General features: G+C 39.5%; 1 protein-coding gene across 1 annotated transcript in view; it reads right to left on the bottom strand.

The window, feature by feature from the left end:
• Positions 1–8,199: 8,199 nt before the first annotated feature.
• LOC108117292 overlaps positions 8,200–17,846 on the bottom strand; it is a 35,016-nt gene continuing 25,369 nt past the window's right edge. Inside the window, exons 3-7 of the mRNA XM_017229648.2 lie at positions 15,956–16,170; positions 15,730–15,865; positions 15,183–15,316; positions 9,253–9,571; positions 8,200–9,027 (exon numbers count right to left, since the gene is read on the bottom strand). Coding sequence (XP_017085137.2) covers positions 8,882–9,027; positions 9,253–9,571; positions 15,183–15,316; positions 15,730–15,865; positions 15,956–16,170 — 950 coding nt within the window. The 3' untranslated portion in view covers positions 8,200–8,881. The remainder of the gene's footprint in view (positions 9,028–9,252; positions 9,572–15,182; positions 15,317–15,729; positions 15,866–15,955; positions 16,171–17,846) is intronic.

The following is a 17,846-nucleotide window of genomic DNA, read 5'->3' as shown; positions in this document are numbered from 1 at the left end:
TTCCGGCACAAAATAAACTTTCAAGGATAAGCAAACTTTTTGGCTGCCACAGCCGCTGATGCTGATGCTGCTGCATCCTTAAGCAAATTTCATGAAATAATATTTTAGTGGCGCCAGGGGCAATATGTGAAGTCGCAGCACACACACACACACACTCGGTAAGCCCCCTCTTGGCACCCCCAAAAAAAACCAAAAACCGAAAACCCAACCATCACCCACACATCACTTCCTGGCAAGGCAACCGCATAATATTTTTAAGAGCATTTAGGATTTTATGCACCTCTCGTTCGGATAAAAAAATCTCAATTTATGCGGCTTGGGGCTTGTGTTTTGGTATTCCCTCTAATATTTATACAGTTCCCTGGCTGGCCAAACATTGCTCAAGTCTTTCAGAAATATTTATCTGTCTGCCTTGTCGGTGGTAGTTAAAGTAATTAAAAGTAACCTGAAAAAGAGGTACCTGATTCATAAAAGTAGAGTTAAGGTAAAAACTACCATTTACTAAGACCTTAAAAATGTTTTTAGCTTAAGGGATATTAATTTGCTAAGTAGTAGTAGTTAATAAATTAGTATAACCTTCCTTTTATCAGCAAACTTTAATAAGATTTCTCAAAGAATTCCAGTTTGAAGGAGGCTTACAGGTGCAACAACTCTGATCACTATAACCAATATTTCGGGATAGAAAAGCTATACTCATTAGGAAAATATCTGCCTGCTTAGTAACAATTAATTTGCAAGGGTAAACTGGCTATTTTTATTTCCCTTTTTAGTATCTCAACTAGTAAGTTTGCTTAAATATTCAGCAATTTGACTGCTAATTCCAATGTTCCTGTGCCGTCATCATCAGCGTCGGCTGCCTCTTGAAGCATTTCATTTGCTAAATGTGCGGTGTGTTGTCACATGAGCACCATCCACCCATCTCACCCCCAGAAACCCATCACCAACCATTGTGTAGTTGGCACCACACTCCCACACATACACAAACTTCCAGTTTTCCTTCGTACTTCAGCATATGCAACACAGGCAAATTTCTCTCTGCTAATGAAGTGTGATTGAAATTTTGTTAATTTGCTCAAGTGCTGAACATGTGTGAGTGTACTGTGTGTGTGTGGTGTTCTTGTAGAATCTCTTATTTACATAATCTGAAGCATTTGCCATGAATTTCTAAAGATTCGCTTAATTGAATGTAGAAATAATTTGTAAGGCCTCCCGTAAAGTTGCTCGCATAATTTTCCCCATTCTATTCGCTAAATCTTGGAAAATAAGTTTCTGCGTTTTCTAATCGACAAAAGGAAAATTCTTTGAATGCAAAATGTAAGTGGAAAATTATTGAGTGGTGTGTGAAAATATACTCATTCTTGGGAAAATGTTTAATTAGAAAATTGGGTATAGGATTTTTCTAACTTTATTCTATTAACATTTTCTTCGAAACCTTAAATTTACTACAGATTATTGAAATCAGTTTATGCCTTTCGGCCGAAATATTTTTCATCCTTAGTCCTTGCTCATCATACCTTTCAACATCCTTGTCAAATTAAATTTGACATCGCTCTATTACGCAATTTTCTAGAGAGAGAGAGAGAGACCCAAACTTTAATCGAATAAAATGCGTAAATAAAATTTGGCCAAGAGTCCGTAGAAAAGCGGAAGCAAGCCGCAAATAAAAAAGACAAAAGCCGGAATTGAGAGAGTGTGCAAAACACACTAATATTTTCAGAATAAAAAACTAAATAAGAGCTGGAGGGAAAGAATTTCACATTTTTTTAAGGTAACACACACACACACGGCAAAAGCGAGGAAATAAAAAACAATTACGGAAGGCTAAGGACTACAAGGACAATACTATATACACTCAGGCTGCCATGCAGGACAGTCACGGAAATGAAGTTATTACCATTGTTGTTGCTGCACTGAATTTACTGCGGCCGTAGAGTTTTGTGGCAAATGTTTTTCTCTTTCTGTTTTTTTTGCTATTATTATTTCTTTTTAGCTGCCCATTAGGTTTTAAGGCAACTTTCTCTCTGTTTCTTTTTCTCAAAGTTTAGTTTTGGCCATTTCCGAATTGGGTATCAAGCAGTCTGGAGTTGCTGGCTGGCAGCTGCTGCCGTTGACCAGGATAAATTTATAGTCAACGGAAAGGCGCGCAAATAAAATAACATTGACAATTGGCAATTGAATTTTTCAAAGAAATACTCTGCCATACTAGCAATTGCAATTGATTTAGCCATGCCAAGAGAATTTGCGCTTATAAATTTTAGCCGTGAATCGCATCTGAGACAAGACCGCGCGCTTTGCATGGCAATTGTGAAAAGTCCACCGTCTGCACTTTCAGAATTTTGATTATAAATTAAAAGTATAAGCTGGGAATAGTGCAGTTTTATAATATTTAAAGGAAAAGCTAAAGATCTATTGTGAAGGTAGTCAAATTCTTGGTAACCCTTTGGGTTACGCTTTCGGATGTTAAGGAGTTATTAAGCTAAGTGGAAAAGGAAAACTCTTGTTGATATAAGTATTTATCATCCTTATAGGTAACATATTCATAGGTCTCCTTTAAGAAATATCTTTAATTGCCTTTACATATCTAATTTTTCGAGTGTAATCGCCCTGCATTCTCCATGATAAATCGCTGGCGTCCAGCATCCAAGTGCAGCTGTGTTGCAACTTTGTTGAACTTTAGCTAAAGGTTAGCCGCCAATGCCGCCGATGCCGACACAGCAGCGAGACGAGCAAACAAGGAACAGGCACAGGGACATTTCAGCGAGCCATGTACGTGTTTTGGCCCAAAGCTGAGAGCCCAAAGTCGTCCCTGGCAATTGCCACGCATTACACTCGCTGCACTGCAGTTACTTTTGCGGAATGCTTAATTCATGCGTGCAACTGTGGTTGCAACGTTTATGATGTGGTTATGTTGCAGCTGCAGTTGGGATGTTCTTGTTGCTGTTGCTACTGCCACTCTGGATTCTGGATTCCGCTGCTGTCTTCGTCGGCGGCAGCGTGCTGGCATTGTTTGCTTGGCTGTCACACGGCGTATGCGTAATGAGCTTACGTACCTGCATGCAGGTGTGTTGCTTGTGTTGCCTGTGTTGCTGCTGCTGCTTTTGCCGTGCGTGGGCATGTGCTCATGCCACAATTAGGCATTCTGACTGTGGAATTTGCGTCCAGAGCAGACAACTGTCGAGACTACGTGATGCTGCGATGATGTTACACTGGCAGAAACAAGCATATCTTTCAATTATTTGTAAAATAAATCATGTTAAATAAAACAACAATGCAATAAGTAAAATACTTTCATGAAAATTACTCTCTTTGTGACTTATTTTTATAAAAGTACACAAGTTTCCCTCAGTGCAACCGCCAGCAGGTGTGCAAATTGAAAGCTTTAAAGGGCTGCGGATCATCAGTTGCTGCAACTGCAACTGCAACAACAGTAACTCGCTTGGCTCGCGGACCTTTGGTTTCGTTTGGCTGACAGCTTTGCGTGCATTAACTGTCAACACTTGTCGTCGGACGATTGCATTTCAACAATTATGACAAAGTGCCGGATGAAATGCAACTTTTTTCCGTCTGTTTAACGGCCATGGAGATGCCATTATATATCAGTTAACTGATTTTCGGTCGGGTTTCCACTTGAATACCAAAACTGAAAATATTTCCCTTGCAATATATACTTTGTAGTCAGTGACTGGATAACTGAAAAACATTATTTTCTTTTAAGAATCTCAAGGAAAAGTATATTTTATAGAAAAAAACAAATATTTTGTAGAAGCATTTCAAGTTAATAATATTTTTTAAGGCAGTAACTTAACTTTTAAGCTGAAATAACTTTGACATGGTTAGTCAGTCAATAATGCATGTTTACTGATGCTGCCACCTTGCCTGGTTGCCTTAACCACTTGGTTGGCTGTCCAATTGCTGAACTGTTGATTACACCCCATCGGCACCGCCATCTCCATCACCTTTTCAGTTCCATCGCCATCTCCTGTTTCATCTCCATCTCCATTGCTATCCAAATGACTGGGCCAGGTCCCCCGGCGAGCTGGCCCACAAGTGCTTTTCCGTTTGACAGGCTGCTGATGGGCCGCAAGTCCAGCGAGTTTAAACGGCGCTTAAAGGCTGCGGCTTCTGTGGCAACTGGGAGCGATCAGGTCTGCGTTTTTATCTGCGTATTTATGCCTGTTTAATTAAAGACCCACAATCGTATATATATATATGCTATGTATATGGAGATATATGCACTTGGCATATAATTTAAAATTTGCATATAGCGGAATTAAATGCAAATTACTAGAGCAAATATATACATTGATATTTGTATGCTGCCAGGACAAACAAGCGACATAAATGCGCAATTTCGGTTTATTAAATTACATTTAACTTTTCACAAAACAACTACGAAATCGTTGTGTATTTAAGTATATATTACATTAGTTGTTTCCCCGATAATATACCCACACATTTATCCCCTTTTTTCTTGCTGTGCATGTTCTGTTTTTTTTTTTTATTTTACTGGATAACAATTAAAATAAATTATGTTAGGTAATTAGCTGGGTGGCAATTTTTGGCATCGGAATTTATGTCGTGTAATTTCTTGTTCGTACCAGAATATTAATTAAATTTTTAGTTTTTGCCGGAAATGCTTATTAGCTATCATTTTAGTTCACCCATAATTAATTTCTTCTTTGTGTTGTTCCAGCAAATTGCAATTAAATTTCATTTTCACAGAGGTAGTCACATCACAGAAAAAAATAACATAAAATAAAAACGTGAAAGGAATCCAGCGAAAATTGCGTGAAAAATATCAAAATCAAATTGTGTGCGTAAATAAATTGAATTTTGATTGGCGTTCGCCAGGTTTGTTGCAGCACTAACGAACCTCCATTGTTGCCACGCCCACAAATCTGCTACCTTCCTGGCATACAGAGAAAAAAAATAGCACCCGTCAGTCACTCACTCATCTAGGCTTTATTAATGACGATTTGTCAGCGAAGTGCACGTAGAAGCGCCGAACAATATGCAATGCAAATTCGTGCGAAAATTTCATTTTCCCCAATTCAGTTGGCGGAATTACATGGCCTTCTTCCCCTTCTTATCATATGTCTCTAACTTACAGTAAGGGACAAAAATATAGTATTTTAATGAAAAATTAAAAAAAACTTAATGGGATTCCTTGATTTGTTTACCTTGACATTGAATTTTGATTGGGAAAAAAAGTATCTAAATAATAATGACTATAAACTCAAGTTAAGTAAAGATAAATCCATAAAAGTCTTGCTAATATATACATTATATAATGTATATATTATTTTCATTCAACATAAAACTGCTATAATATTGCCCTCAATTATATATATAAGCAATTTATATATGTTCGATTTGAGGTCGAAAGTTGAAGCGTGCCGATGTTAATAAAATATTCATGGCATCAATCGGGTCCTGACACATGCCCCTGGAATCAGGCCACGACAATGGTTGGACAAATTTATGCTAATGTATGGGCCTAGCTGAATTACCAAAGTTGCTAGTGTTGGCCATAAGAATGGATTCGCGTATTAAAACTCCATTTTCATGTCCGTAATCCTTAAATTTGAAGGTTTTAGCCTTCCATTTGGAAATGGTAAATGGAAATGCTATCTCTCTGTTTTTAAACACTAACGAAGCAATTGTGTAGCAACACTGAGAGAAAAGAGTGAAGAGGGGGGTTCTGGGCTTTGACAGATTCGTTGGGCATTAAAAGTCAAATTCAAATGACCATGGTCAAATGCCATGAACTCGGCCAGGCGAATCAAATCCGTTGGCCAATATGTCATTCCATGTGCTATTTTCCTGCTCATATGGCCACATATTTCCTCTATTTCCTCCGATAGCCTTCGACTATTTTCATCCAACTGTTCCTACTGCTCCTCCGGCTTCTCCTCTACCTCTATCTCGATTGGTGAGTGGCTCCTGCTGTTGCTTCAGTGATTATGGCAATTCATTTGGTCAACCGGCCATGCCTCTTTCTGGGCCCCTGTTTTTGGTCTCCGTTCTCTGTTGGCCATTCACTTTTATGGCTATATTGGCTGGCAGCCTGGCCCGGCTATTTGGCAGGCTTCAATTAATTAATTGACCTGTAATGAGCTGCCCCAGACTGACACTGAGTGCCCACCGAGATCTCTCTCCATGGGGCACTCGAGTAATAAAAATGCTTTCTTCTGCTCTAAGTTCCAGGAAGCTCGTAGTTTTTATTCCGCCAAATTTATAATTAAAATATTGATTAAAAATAGGAATTCGTTAATAAATTCTCTATAAATTAAACAAAAATTTTACTCTTTGAAGTCAGTAAATTTTCACTTATAAACATTTTTCCTCGAACCCATAAACATTTTTCATAAATAATTCGGTTTTAGCCACTGAACTGCAATTTGACTTACCAACAGTTGAGTTCTTAATTTTTTTACTCTGCCATATATTTGGATAATGTTATCATAGCGATTGCCCTATAAAGCGTATCGCATAACAATACATCATGGCCACTTCCCCCTCTGGCCAGTACCAATTTGGGCTTTAATGCTGTGGCATAAATCATTTTTTCGCAATTCGTTTCAATTGCATAAAAGTATTTCATGCACTGCCTTGCCTTCTTTTGGCTGACTTTCGGGGTGTATATAGTAGTAGACTTTTCCGCCTGAAAATGGGGTTCTGGGAATCTGAGGGCGTGGCCAATGAGGCGACCAGCGGAAGTGGCATCCCAGCCTCCGTTAACATGCAAGCAAATGCATTTGCCATCTACCATCAGGCATTTGCCCAGTATACCCAGTTTCCCAGTATCCAACACCCATTGGCCACGAAGCTCTGGCATTTTGGCCTCCGGCCAGTTGAAAAGTAATGAAAAAATGCGTTTGCCAAAAAAGCAAACCAAACGAACGGCGAACAGCAAACTTTGTGGCCAAGTGGAGGAGCTGATTTCTGCCCACTTATGCAGGCATCGAGCCGAGCGAGTGTGCGGCAAATAAAAACCAGTTTCAAGGCGGCCACCGCAAAAGCGGAAACGGAAATCGGAAACTGTGCAGCAGCAGCAGCGGCAAAGTCAGAAGAAGAAGAACCAGCAGCAGAGGGAAAGGCAAAAATAGGCGGGCACACACATACACAAGGACAACAGCAGGCGGGCCTGGGAAGGCGATAAAAGTGTTGCAATTTATGGTCAGGCTAAATGGCGCCCAAAACTCGGTCTTCGCTTCGATTCCAGTACAGCAGCAAATAGTTCTGGCAAAATTTCAGAACAAAAAATAGCTAAATTCGAAATTCAAATAGCTTAAATGAAGTTTTTTTTTTCAAGAAATCTGGTTTATCTGAACTTAAAAAGTAAGTTTCTGCTTAAATTAATAGAAGTGCAATTTTTTATAAAATTTGTTTTAAGCTAAAAATATTTAATACTTACAATCGATTTTTAGTTAGTTTCCTTTTTAGCTATAAAATCTCTAGGTCAGCATCTCTGATCCCAGCCAGTTTTGGCCCTAGAAAGAGTTGTAGTCCGAGTCGCGACCAGCTTAAGTTTCTGGCTAATTGATTTTGCGATTTTATCTTTTAATGACTTTTTGGGAAAGTGCAAAGCTAAAATGGTGAGCTGTTGGCCTCTGTATATATTTGATTTTAATTGCATTACTCTGCACTGCTTGCCGTCGCCCTCGCAGCAAGCAGTTTATTTAACGACAGCGGCCTAAAACTATGCAGCACCATTTCCAAGACCCAACTCGCTGTGGCGTTTAAAATCGCGCTGAAAACGCGTTGGAAATCGAATTTGTTTCACTTGTCAGCATTAAGTGATAAGGAAAGACAGGACTTTTTGGTTTTCCTTTTCTTTTCGATAGAAAAAGTCATCAGCTGAGCTCGGCAGTGTCACTTAGAAATTTCAGTTTAATCTGCCAAAGAACGGGTGCCTAAAAATCGATGAGAAAAGCTTGGAAAGGATTTTTCAGCGTTTTTATTTGTGTCAGAAAAGTGCTGGGGAAGTCTTTTATTGAGGCTGAAAGGGTGTTTTTATACAATATATATATTGTAGCATTGTTTATTAAAATATTTGAAATATTTAATAACCAAACTTGTGTTTAAAAAATTGTTTTTTTAAGCCAGTTTTAAAGATTTTATTGCCTTTATTTTGTTATTTTCAACTTCATACAAAAACTAAATATTAAATGACCTCCCTACAAACCTTTTTAAAGTTAAATGTAATGTAAAAAACCATTTGTTAAGGCCCCGTTTTAACCCATGAAATCCCAAAATGAATAAAAAAAACCGCACCAAGTTGATTATTACTGCTTGTTTATTCTGGTTTGAATGTTTTTGTTTGGTTTTGGTTTTGTCTTGACATTGGCATTTCAGTTGTTTACATTTTTATGTGTTTTTTTTTTTAAACTTTTTTCAATCGTTTCAACGATTTAATTTTTTTTTTTTACTTCACTTAAACATTAAGTTGATATTCGCTTGGGCTGAAGCTAAATGCAAATGAAACATTAATATTTTATCCAATATTTTATGCATCATTAAATAATCCATTAATTAACAATTAGTCGCGTGTTCGTGTATGTATGTATGTGTGTGTGTGTGAGTGTGGGTGTGGGTGTGCGAGTTCATTTAAGTGTATCCGTTCACATCATTAAAGCAAATATTTACAGTTTCATAGGGTTTATGTGTGTGCATTTGAGAGCTTAACCGGGAATCACATGGACTTCTCATCTGTGTGCACTGTCTCTCTATGTGTGTGTGTGTGTATAATTTAAATTGCATTCGATATAGATAAATAATGCAGTTTACGGCCGACGGCTCCCTAATTTCCATCGCTGTTCGATAAGCCATACACACACCCATTCGCCATCCATGTATTCCGGCCGACTGACTCCTCGATTTAGCTACCAGTAATTAGTTGGGTTAACATGGCAGCCAGGCAGATGGCCACGCCCCTCGTCGCCGCCCGCCAATTGCCTTGGGCCGAAGATGTGGCGAAATAGGTCTCCAAGAAGCCACGGAGTCCGGTTCCCGACGACAGCGTCACTGCAATGACCAATCAGATGCATTTTTACAGAGAGAGAAATAAAAGTTGGATTAAGTTGGGTAATTTAAGTTGTGTTCAAAAAGCCCATAACTTAGTATTGTCATAGGAAAGAAAGTATTTCAAAAGCCTCTGTCAGAAAATAATCTCAAATCTTTACTACTTCAGGGAGGCAAATTTTCTTTCTATGCCTCGTGGCTGTCGGCAGTTATGCTTTTGTGGCTTACCTCTTGCCGGCACCGGATCCTTTTGCGGTGTGCCCAGCTCGATTTCCTTGTACTCCTGATAGAGATCGCCAATTTGCGCTGTACATCGCAAGATGAGTCCTCCTCCACCGTTACCGTTACCACCACCTCCGCCGCCACCCAGGTGCAGTGCGTTTGTGAGGCCATTGCCATTGCCATTTCCATTGCCATTACCATTTCCATTTCCATGGGCACTGAGGCCGGCCACAAAGTGAATCGCCTGCAGCTGCAGCTTCAGACTGAGCCGGGATGCAATCAGGTTCTCTAGTGTTCGAATGTACTGCGTTTCCTCGGTGCTGACCTGTCGTCATTATAAAAAATGAAATATTAAAAAAACGTTGTTAAAGTAGTAGAAAGGGGAAATTGTACAAAAAAAGGTCTTTTATGTAATATTAAAGATATTTTCTGTTTTTATCTTAAAGAGCATCTAAAAGCCATAATTCTCATCACAAATCTCCCCCAAAGTAAACCATCAAATCAATCGCTTTGCTTTAACCACAATATAGTTTGAATTTTTAGTCACTTTGAATACTAATCGAATGCCTGGACATGGACTAAAATATGCTTTAAATTATTCATGGCGTGCTTCCAGCTGCAATTGCAGTTGCAACTGATTTTCTCTTCCGCTTCCGACGCCCTCAACCTCTTCCTTTTTCACTTTTTACCCCTTAACCCCTTTTTACACAAGTCCGAAAATAATGTTCCAGCTCATGCAGGCCAAAAGCAGAAATAACAGCAGCAAGTGAGGGGTCGGAAGAAAAAAGTGGAAAAAGTGCTAGAGTTTCGCATCGAGTTTTGTGCAACTGCATATGAATGGCAATTTGTCGTCTGTCTGTTACTCCAACTCGCCCCCTTTTCTGTCTGTGTATATAAGGTTAGGTGTGTGTGTGTGTGGAGGGTTAATACAAGCATGTTGCACTTGCGGCCATGGCTGCTTGCCAGTGACCAATCTTTTGACCAGTGCACACTGAAAGAAAGACTTGATGATTTTATAAGAATTATTTTTACTAGAAAAGGAACAAGAAATGTGGTGCTAAATAGCTGAGATTTGGAAGGATTTTTGATTATTTTTAACACGAAATGACTTCAAATTGTTTAGAATCAAGTTAGCTTTTTGCTCAGTGCATCAGAGAAGTGTGCTAAGGTCTGGCCATGGAGAACACAGTGGAAGCTGCGAGGCAAGGAAACGGACACTGAAAGCGAACGAAACGAACGGACATGGGTATGTCATATTTTTGTTGTTGTTTGTGGCGATGTTGTTGGCCATGTTGTTGTTACGATTGTTGTTGCCACTGGGCATTGCCATTTAAAAACGATTTTTCAATGTTGCACACAACTGTGGCAACAACAGAAACATCAAGAGACACTTATTCACTCATCCGCCTGGCTGCCTCGGCTTTTTTTCCCTGTACCATCCCTTGCCCAGTAAGTGTCCGGCATTTTGTTCGAGTGTATGCGTTGTGTGTGTGTGTGTCTGTCCATCTGAAGGCTGTTTGGCCGTTGAAAACTGTTTACTTGATGCCTTTTGAGGAGCGCTGAAAATTTCATTTCCGCCATGACACCAACAGCAGGAGGCACCGCCTAAGCTTGACTGCTGATGTGTATATTTTATGCTCTCTCATATACATATATATATATATAATATATATATTTTGTATGCATATGCGACACTCCGGTGCGAGCTTTCCGCTTCATTTGCCCGAGTTTTCCTTTTGCTTCGCACACAATTTCCTTTTCTGGCGCGAAAAGAAAACTCTAAACTGCCGTGCAATGCTTTTAGTCGCAAATGGCGCATCGTCCATTGTTGCACGGGAAAAAAAAGATGGTGGCGGGTTGTCGGGAAATGCAGGCGCCATTTTAAAAACGCTCGTGCTGCCATTTCCGCTCTGCTGCATGTCCTGTTGCTGATTCATCGCTCCCCCACCCTCACCAAATCCCCTGATCTCACTAACAACAACAGTAAAGTTCACATGACAACCTGAGCTTAGCCGGTGGAAAAAGATGCGACGGAAAACTCGGTGGCAATTTAAATACAATAAATATGCATTTCATTTCCACTTACAAACTCATTTGAGCGCCATTTACTTATGCATGTATTTTGGCCCCCTTCAAGACACAAAAAGGTGTAAGATATTACGGGTTTTGCCGGAATTTGGGTCAGCCAAAGGGGATGCACTGGGAGAAAGGGCTTACAGAAGTTAAAGCGCCAAATTCAAATTCACTTTCATAAAATGTTGAATATTTCTTATAAAAAATGCAAATTAAAACCGCTTTTTAGATAGATATTAAATCAAAATTTTGTATATTAAATTTCCTTAATTTTAGCACCCGAATTTCCCCCTGTGCATGCTGCTCTCTCAAGGATCTCTTCACCTTCATTTCCCCACCATTTCGCCCACAACATTAAAAGCAAAAGCGCTTTATTGCCGAGCACTCGCTGGCTTTTTGTTGTTGGTCGCCTTTTAACCCTTTTTACGAACAGCATCTCGCCCAAAAAACATACACATACTCCCCCATTTTGTTTTGGGTTTTGTGCGTTTTTTGGCTTATCCTTTTTATTTTATTTGAATTTTATTTTTATTTTTATGCTGGCAAAAGGAAAAGCCCAGACGCAGCGACATAAAAAGTCATTTTCAGTTCAGGCCCTGTGCCGCACTCTTGCCTCTCGCCTGTCCTTTTCTTTTTGGCCCTCTTCCGTCTCTTTCTTTCATTGGGGACTATATACTATAGCCTATCTCGCTCTGGCCGATTTAATGCCGCGTAATTTACGAGACACTCTTAAGAAGCCAAGCGCTTTAATTAAGCATGTGGCTGAGGCAGCGACCCGAAAGTGAAAATACCCTCATATTTCTTGTGATTTACCTTTATGGCATCGGGAACCCTCGACCTTCAACCTCTTGGGCAATTAAATGAGCATTTGCCATTTGCCATTTGCTGGCCTAAACATTTTTGGCCCAGCAAATTGTTTTCAAACAAGAAAGTTTGTGTTTGCGTTTCTGTTTTTGGGTTCTCCTATCTGGCCAAAACTCTATTTTGATGGCCTGGCAATTAATATTGCCTTGATAATTTCTGCCTAGATGGGATTATGCAAATTGTGTGGAAAATAAACACAGCCTATATATATATTCCTGATCTTAGCCTTAACAATGTCAAATTGCATTTTCTATGTTTCACCAAATTCATTTTGTTATTTTCAGTTAGCTGAAATCTCCTTAATTTAAAGCCTTAATTTCGGAGTCGCTTGTATTGATTTTGCCAGGACTGAGCCATCCATTAATCATCAGTAAGCCAAGCTTTAATTATGTCCTTAGTTTTCTCTGCTCAATAAATAATTTATCAAAAATCGATGGCCGCCCAAATCCGCACGTCGAATGGTCAGACTTTGGCCCTAATCTCAACTAATTCCCTTCGAATCACCCACATAAAAGGAAACACGGCTAAAAGGTTCGCAAAAAATAGAGAAAACCCCACACATTTTGAGCTACTTTTCCATTAATATGACAGAAACTTTTTAACAAATTATGTGAGTCGTTAAAGTTTTTTTCTTTTTCGCCTCCCCTCCTAACGCAGTGGGTCAAAAACACACACACAGACATGTGGGTAAGAATATAGAGTATATCTAGAAAGCTTTAATCTCGAACTCAACACGTGCTGGGTCAATGCTTTCAGCTCGGAATTATTTATGGCATTGTTTTGTGTGACAGAGTATTATCCCTGGCCTGCTTCTATCTAATTTAAAGAGCGAAAACAGCTCCGCCGGCCAGATCATAATTCAATATCAAAAAGGCATCTACTGCTCGGGCATATGAAACTAAATTGCACAGCCATTGCCACCGAAATGGATGCCATCCTTTAGCCATACCAGCTTGTTGTTTTCTTTGGCTGGCATAAAAACACCGCAAACAGAGGCAAAATCTTGTGGTGTCTTATAAATATTTAAAACTTTTTCAGAATGTCTAACAGTTTTGGTCATTAAATAATATAAATAATAAATTTATATTTAATATATTTAACTTAAAATTACTATAGATTAATGTATTTCTTTGGTTTTTGCTAGCCTCCCACACGGTTTAGATCCCAATATCATTTTAGTAAATATTTTTCTATATTTCTTCTGACATTTTTCCCCTGTGTAGATATAAAATTTTATGAGACAGACGGGTAGACGGGGACCCACTATTCGCAATCCTCAAACACAGCGGCGTACTTTTGTCTCGGCTTTTGTCATTAGTTGGCTGCGAAGAAGTCTAGATAAAATGTTAAACGGCCTGCATGTGAGCGCTGGTAGCATGTGTGTGTGAGATCCCCGAAAAGTAGACTACAGTCGACAGATATAAAACGACAGGATAAGACACAAACACACTGGCACACTCACACACACACCTACACAGTTGGAAAATAGAAAAGAGAGAAACAAAGCAGACGGACAGAGGAGGACACGTTATGTCTGATGATGTGGGTAGACATAATATAAAAATTTATGAAGCGTTTAATAAGTTTTCTTCTTGGCTGTGTGTTTTTTTTTTCTTTGCTTAGCTGCTTTTCCTGCTTTGCCCGCACCCTGGGAAATCGTAGAAAAGTTGAATTCGTTCAGCGGGCGTGTCAACTGAAAATTTGTTCATCTCGTAAATTCATTTAAAAACCGTTGTCCGTTGTCCATTGTCCGTTGTCCATTGTCCTTTGTCCTTTGGCCATTTTGTCCACAGGCCCGTCCGGCAATTTCGTTTTTGCCACAAGTTGAACGTAATTTATTTTATGTCTCGGCTATGATTAATAACATTTCGGGCCAAAAGAAAAAAGGAAACCAAAACAGGAAAAAAAAGGATTTCGGGTTTAGGTCAAAGGAATTGGGATCTGGCATTGCTTTAAAACGATTGCCGAAAGCATTTCCTTGTTGATTTATGCAACTGATTAGCGGCACTCGCAGAATTGATGCACATCTGGAAGCGCCCTCGAATGACTAATGATGCCCGAGACTCATATTGTGGACATATGTATATGAACAGTTAAGGTCAACAATATAGAAATCGAGTTGTAAAATATATTAAGTTTTCAATAGAGCACTCAATCTACTATATACTATTTTTCTGAATTTTAAGAACCAATTTTTAGAACTAAAAAGGCATGAAAGATTTTTCTAGTAGCCTAGAAAGCTGAAATATTCTACAAAAATGATTTTAACACAAAAATACTTTGATTTTGTTATAATCTCACTTTGTCACTATTATTGTGAACTTAGCTGTTAATATATATATAAATATTTATATGCAGATGACTTGAGGCTCTAAGCCTCTCCTCCACATCGTTATGATAAATGACAAAAAGGGGAAAATCTGAGAATCAAATCAAAATCCTGGCATACAACCCTTTTCTTTCTTTGCTTTATTGACTTCATTTTGCCCGTAAGGATATCCTTCACCCTGCGGTTTCTTGTTTGGGTTTCGACTTGAAATTTTTAATTAAGTAGGAAAGATGAGAGACCCAGCATGTAATACAGTCGCTTGGCTCTGATTAAATTACACAATATTCATAAATAAAGAACAAATTTTGTGAGGCACGTCGCCGTGGATTAACCGAAAAGCCACACATGCTGCCTCAGAAAACGGAGAGTGGTGGGGGTGCTATTATAAGGGATTTATGATGCCGTTAGGCAAGTCAAAGCTGTTTAATTAGGCAAATCCCCCACGCACTTGGCCCAAAACATCTTGGCCCAGCCAGACATTAATTAACAATCAATGCACGGCATGATGTAAGACATTTTAATTGCCGATTGTAAAGCGTTTTGCCCAAAGGGCTCCTCACAATTTATATAGATCTGATCCCCAGGATCTTAACACGTAATCTTATAATAGTCACTTTTGTTTAAATATTAAATGCATTTTTTTATAATCTATTTAATGGTTGGTACTTACGGGAATATTATTGATGGTAAAACGAAGTTCAGCGCGAGGACGGGATGGCAATGTACTGCAGTTGGCCCGTAAGACATCGCCGGGCTCATATCTCGTGTGCTCTGTGAAAAGCTGCGGACGCTTTTCTGGAAATTCTAGACGATTAAAAAAAAATACAAAAATTATATAAAGCTAAGAAAAGGCGTGGTTCTTTTTATAAATATATCTTGATTGATAGAAATCCAAAATTAGTGTCTGTGGTTACTGAATGCCATACTGCTCATTGTTAAGTCTTTCTTTTACTTTCTGAAAATTCTTAACGAATAGTTTCCCCGCTAGCCTTTCCTTAAATCTCAATTCTTCCCAAGAGCACAAGTGTTTATTCACGACTTTGGTGGTCTCTTAATTGCTGGCAGTGGAGCGACAAGGACGCATCTCTGCCCATTGTTCACTGCACTTTCCAGTCACGCCTTTGCCTGGCGACTAATGAGACAGGATCTGTTTGTCATTGTCAGATGCCCGTGAGTTGCCGTCAGATACTTAGATAGTCAGAAGCGCAGATACTCACCAACAACTTGCATCTGGGCGTAGGCGGTGGCCGTGGAATAGAGTGGTGCATCTGCCGTAACCTCGCAGCTGAATTGTCCGGACAGGCCAAAGCTAACGTTGCGGATGAGCACCATGGTGGCATTCGAGCCGTTCTCCTGTTGGGGAAAATTCCAAAAATACCAACAGAAACCATAACACACCTTCAAACAATAAGCTCGAACTTCGTAAAGGCAGCAACAACTTACGTCCACTCGAATGCCGGGAAACTGAAAGACCTTGGTGTGTGGGTACTCGCCCGGTGTGTAGCGATAGAACTCCATCTGGCCACGATAGAACTTTATGGAATACAGTGGCGCTTCGTCCAATTGGTAATCGCAGCGCAGGGCTACCGATTGACCCCGTCGTACCGCAGGCGGTTCCACCAGTAGATTCACATCACGCAGCGCCGCCTGCCCAAAATCTGAAAGGGAGGTGAGATTTATTCAAAGGGAAGCATTGTGGCCTAAAGGTTGGTGTTCAGTACAGATAGAAAAAGTTGTAAAAACTAATCCTTAAAGTCAAGGAAAAAGATAAAAATAGATATGTTCCCTTAAGCTTTGATTATAAACTATTAAAGGTAACACTAAAAAGGTAGAATTTTGAAGAGTTTCTTTTGATCAAGTTATTAATTCCTCTAAAACCCTTTTTTGCATTGAGCCCTTGATTTCTTAGAGTGCATAAAGAAGACCTCCAGCCTATATGGCTCAATTTTAAGGGAAGAATTATCGGCACCCTTTGTTATTTTAAAAGCCTTCTGCCCTGGCTCAACACACACGCATTTGCATAGCCGTTCAGGAGCGTGAAGCAATATTGAATCTGGCGACAGTGTCTGTGCCATCGTCATAACCGTCATCATCACCTCCGTCATCATCAATATCATCATCGGCGTGGCCCTTTTCTTGGCTCTCACACATAAACCCCATGGGATTAAGAGTTGCAGCCGCTGAAAGTGCAGCATACTCTTGGGCGCTTAAAGCCTTAAAACTTGCTAGCCAAAACCAAACAATGGGGCCATCATCTGTGTCTTTCGTCAGTGTTGGCGACTTCAGATTGAGTTTTGTTGGTAGATATTGACAAGTTTGGTATATTATTATTGAAAATAATTATTAATATTTCGAAATATTTATTAGAACTTTCACAATTCTTGTGGTTTCTAGGGTTAAAGTCAAAAAGTCTCCTAGTCCTGAGGTTCCCCCAAAAATGTTATTAATTTAGCTAAACTTGGAAATTTTTTATTTGTTTTTTTAAACAGTAAAACTGTGACAAGAGTTTTCTATTTCTGGTCTTACTTGCAGCACTGATCTTGATCGCTTGGCCGTTTTCCATTCCCTTTTTCCCATTTTCCATTTACCATTTCCAGCTCCATTCCCATCATCGTCAGTGTCGATGATGGCAGCAGGCAGAAGGCAGCCGGCAAGGCAAAGTTGACTGACTACATCAAAAAGCAATTTTCCATTTGTTTTACAATATGCCCGACCCCGCCGCTTATCCTCGGCACCCACACACACACATGCTCATGCCCATGCAGACAGACGCAGCCATATGACTTCGACGTGTGTGTTTGCGATGAGAGTGTGTTTGGCTTTCCATAAACTCGCAAATCGTTTAAGCCGCCTTACGAGAAGTTGTAAACCTCTTTGCTGCCATTTTTTGTGCCCCAGCTTCTGGGTGCTCTCTGCACTGAAACACTGCTATTTTTCCGCCTCTGTTTTGCTTCAAATAGAAATTGTGATAGGAACGCAGCATAATCAATGTCCTTGCACTGGGAAAAACCAGGCTTTGAAGTGAGGAATTTCAGAACTAAGAGAAAGTTTGGCGGATATCATGTATCTAATCATTTCATGAAAAGTTCTTTGCACTTTCAAGCAGTCAAAGACAGAATAAAATGCATGTTTAAACTGATATACTAAATAACTTCCATTTTAACTAAATAAATCTAAGCCGGATTATCCTAATAAATTGTGTACGATTCTTGATTGACTTAAATAAAATAAAACCAAAGTAAGTCCAGATTTGTTTTCCCAATATTTAGGTGTTATTTTTTTTTGCCACTGCCTCTTAAGGACTCTCCCCATCGTCCCGCCTGGTGGGCGTGGC

The sequence above is a fragment of the Drosophila eugracilis genome, unplaced genomic scaffold (genome assembly GCF_018153835.1).
Source record: "Drosophila eugracilis isolate 14026-0451.02 unplaced genomic scaffold, ASM1815383v1 contig_75, whole genome shotgun sequence".
Lineage (NCBI taxonomy): Eukaryota > Metazoa > Arthropoda > Insecta > Diptera > Drosophilidae > Drosophila > Drosophila eugracilis.
Note: the sequence above shows the minus strand (reverse complement) of the source record. Positions and strands in the feature narration are given on the sequence as shown.